Consider the following 4,146-nt stretch of genomic DNA (forward strand, 5'->3'; position numbering starts at 1 on the left):
TGGAAGAACTCAGCCGGTCAGGCGGCATTTGTGGAAGGGTGTAGACACAAAATGCTGGAGTAACTCAGCGGGACAGGCAGCATCTCTGGAGAGAAGGAATGGGAGACTTTTCAGGGTTGAGACCCTTCTTCAGACCAACTATTCCTTTTCTCCAGAGAAGCTGTCTGCCCCACTGAGTTACTCCAGCATTTTGTGTCTCCAGTATCTTCGGTATAAACCAGCATCTGCAGTTGCTTCCTACACATCTGTGGAGGAGGAGTGGGACAGGCGATGCTTCCAGTGTGGGACCCTTCTTCGCTTTGTGTTTCCCTTGGGTCCAAGGACTAGCCTACCGCGGTTATCAATCACTCACTTCCAAGATGTTTACCACCCAACCGGACTGGAGGAGGGAGGGACCAGGCGTCCTCCAAGCACCAATCACAGACACCCATCCCGATCTGTCAATGAAGGATGGAAAGACTGTGGGGGGGGGGGGGGGGGGGAATGAATCCCGCGGTCGCTCCACTGAAGTTTCTCGCGAATGTCTCTTGTTCCCCCCGCCTGTCCTTCAGATCGAATGCCTGAAGCTAACTGGAGAGCAGCCGGACCTCTCAAGCTCGCTGGAAAATTTCTCCAAACAAAAAATAAGGCGGATGTGCCCAGATCCCTGGGGAAAACGGGAAGCTGCAGACTTGGGGATTGGACCCGAGCGGGAGGTCTTCTGCTTTCAGCGAGATCTGTGAATAAAGTTCAGAAAGGATGGCTGTGCAAGGAGGCGCATTGACACCGTTCACCATCCAGGACATCCTCACCCGGGGCAGCGACGCGCGGCGGGCTCGGAGCTCCCACCAGGAGCGGGTGAAAGTGGAGCCCCGCGGCTTGAATCAGGACCGGGAGAGGTGGACACCCCTCATTGTCATCCGGATCGATGAGAAACAGGGAGACTCGTTAACGGGAGACTCAGTGGGAAGCGAAAGCCCGCAGCCGCCGCCCCACACGTTGAACGGAGAGGAACAGCCCGGTGAGAAAGGAAGTGGCCGGCTCTGCGTGGAGACTTTCAAGGAAGAATCCAACGAGGGAAGTAATTGGGAAAATAACGCCGAAAAGTTTGATAAAGGTAGGCAAATGAATAATCGAGTTTAAATGTTAATACACATTTTCTTGAACGGAAATTAAATATCGTTTGCTGAATTAGATACACTGATTGTATCAACAATCCCATCCGTTTATAACATTACAACAACTTAATTGCCAAACTTTTAAACTTCGATAGCTTTGTTTTTAACTTTATATCTGTTCTGCTGATTATTTCCCTCTTAAAACATTAGATGTTCGTCAAGGGAACAGATCTGAACCGGATTATCTGGAAAATAGGCTGGGAAATTAGAAAATTAGAAATGAGAAAATAGGGTAGAAAATAGTCCACCCAAATGTGATTAGTATTTTTTTCTGCGTATTAAGTTTTCTTAAAATATTAAACAGAATATTATTATGATCTCGGCGACTGGGGCGTGAGCAATTTAAATGTAATTTACACATCTTTACTGTAAATGCTAACGAGCGTCGTGAAATATCTGAGATTTTAAACTCTGATATTTAACTAGCAACATGCATATTTCCTGTGTTGTGGTCTTAGGTCTTTGCAAGTTGAATATTCGCTTTAGGTTATGAATACAGGATCTTTAACCATCTGCAGCAATGGATTCGTCAATTTTGCATTATTCTGTTAAGTAAGTGAAAAGGGAGCCTAGACTTCACACTTTAGAATTTGGAGATTTACTAAATCTCTAAATTTTACTAAATTTACACAAAGTGCTGGATAATTTCAGCGGATCAGGCAGCATCTCTGTACTAAATTTACCCCATCTACAAGACACTTTTGTCAACATGTTTAGCAATCCAATGCACTTATTCCGCCTTGTAATTGCAGACGCGATTTAAGTCTCTCTCTCTCTCCCACACACACACACGCACACACACACACACACACACACACGCACACACACACACACACACACAAGCGCGCGCACACATACACATACATGTTCACACACACTTACATAGACTCTCATACACACACAAACACATACACTCCCTCTCTCTCTCTCTCACACACACACGCGCGCGCACACATACATGTTCACACACACTCACATAGACCCTCATATACACACACACACAAACTCTCTCTCTCTCTCTCTCTCTCTCTCTCTCTCTCTCTCTCTCTCTCACACACACACACACAATCACATATTTTTTCGGTGAACAGAAGGAGCGCTCTGGCCTTGCGTCTTTGAAAGTAGGCCGCGAAGTCAACCAATTGCTAAATGTGACAGATCGAAAAGCAAGCCAAGAAAACTGAAATGCTGGAAACTCACATTAAGAAACAAGCGTGGGCACTCGGCCTGTACTGAGAACTGCTTTGAATCGAATGCTAGGAAAAAGGTTGCGTCTGAATGACATTCACACCGAACTACTTGTGTTATCGCAAGTGTCTTTTTTTCCCGCAAGTATCTTTTCTGAATTATATTTATAAAAGATAATCTTATCTGAGTACTGCTTCGGATAAGCGTTGAATCTCGCATCCCGCTGCACTGTGAGAACAACCGAACGTTTTGGTGGTTGAGATATAACTTGTCGATTCACATGTGTGGATCAGATCCCTAAATCTTTATTTTAAAAATGCAATGTGCTGGACACTAAAGAATGGTCTCGACCCGGTACGTCACCCATTCCTTTTCTCCAGAGATGCTGCCTGACCTGCTGAGTTTAACTCCAGTATTTTGTGTCTATCTTCGGTGTAAAACAGCATTTGCAGTTCCTTCCTACACAAAGTGCTGGACTAACTATGCGGCCTGCCTGACCCACTGAGTTGCTCCACCACTTTGTGTTTTACTTGAGATTCCAGCACCTGCAGTTTCTTATGTCTCAATCTTTACTCCAATTCCCTAGCTACGACGATATATTGAAGTTTAAATTTTCCACAGAGGGAGAGTCCGTGCAGAGAAACATTGGAAGGGCCATAAATAAGATTTCAGCTTGTTGCTGGTACAGTACTATCACCGATTCAAGAGTCAAGAGTGTTTTATTGACATATGTCCCGAAACGGAACAATGACATTCTCGCTTGCAGCAGCACAACAGTTGTGTAAACCTAGTATTCTGTGCAATTGTTACAGACCCAGAGCGTCAGACGGCGACAGACGACGAGGAGAAAACCGAGAGGCTTCTGCCAACCGACCCAGCCGGTAAACCCGGTAAGAAACGCTCCCGGGCCGCCTTCTCTCACGCTCAAGTCTTTGAGCTGGAGCGGAGATTCAATCATCAGCGATACCTGTCGGGCCCCGAGAGAGCCGATTTGGCAGCCGCTCTCAAACTCACGGAGACGCAGGTCAAAATCTGGTTTCAAAATCGAAGGTACAAGACCAAGAAGAGACAGATGGCTGCCGAACTGGTAGTTAATTCAGCGCCCGCTGCCGCCAAGAAAGTAGCTGTCAGAGTACTGGTCCGAGATGACCAGAGACAGTACAGTCCGGACGAGCTGGGAAATCCGCATCTGCTTTCGCTCTATCAAGCTTACCAATATTACCCTTACATGTACTGTCTTCCCGCCTGGCCCCCACCGGTCATCCCTCTGTGTGGAGGTACGCATTGAAAAGACGTTGGGCGGCGAGTGAGGGAGAAGGGCGGAGGAAATGAGACAAAAATCATGCAAATTTCAAATATATTTTTCTAAAATATGAAATGGACCCCATCCACTCCCCCATCCAAAACAACCCTGCAATTGCCTGTAACACGCCGCCCGGATCCTCTCGCGTTAACACGCAGACAACTTGTCCTTTTATTAAACAGTGAGACAAAGATACCGTGCAGGATCAAGCTCGCTCTTAATATAGTTGTTGTTCTCTTGGGAATGAGGGTGCGGAGAGGCATGAAGAACGCAGCGTTATACATATATGTGTGCCTGTATATTACACACATATGTATATATACACACATATTATATAAATATATATATATATAATATATTTATATAATATGTGTGTATATATATGTGTGTGTGTGTTTGTGTATGTGTGTAACATTGTTCCTCCCTGGCCCTTGTTCGGTGGTCTGTAATCTTTGTTAAAACGCTGATACCGACCGACCGTCTCTGCTTTTGATTTCC

At 45.7% G+C, this 4,146-nt stretch overlaps 1 protein-coding gene across 1 annotated transcript; it reads left to right on the forward strand.

Annotated features, from left to right (window-relative positions):
• Window positions 1-738: 738 nt before the first annotated feature.
• On the forward strand, window positions 739-3,633 carry LOC144600916 (uncharacterized). The gene is made up of 2 exons (XM_078412805.1): window positions 739-1,096; window positions 3,158-3,633. The coding sequence occupies exons 1-2, from the start codon at window positions 739-741 to the stop codon at window positions 3,631-3,633; spliced, it is 834 nt and encodes a 277-aa protein (XP_078268931.1).
• The last annotated feature ends 513 nt before the right edge of the window (window positions 3,634-4,146 follow it).

This window comes from Rhinoraja longicauda, chromosome 16 (assembly GCF_053455715.1).
Source record: "Rhinoraja longicauda isolate Sanriku21f chromosome 16, sRhiLon1.1, whole genome shotgun sequence".
Lineage (NCBI taxonomy): Eukaryota > Metazoa > Chordata > Chondrichthyes > Rajiformes > Arhynchobatidae > Rhinoraja > Rhinoraja longicauda.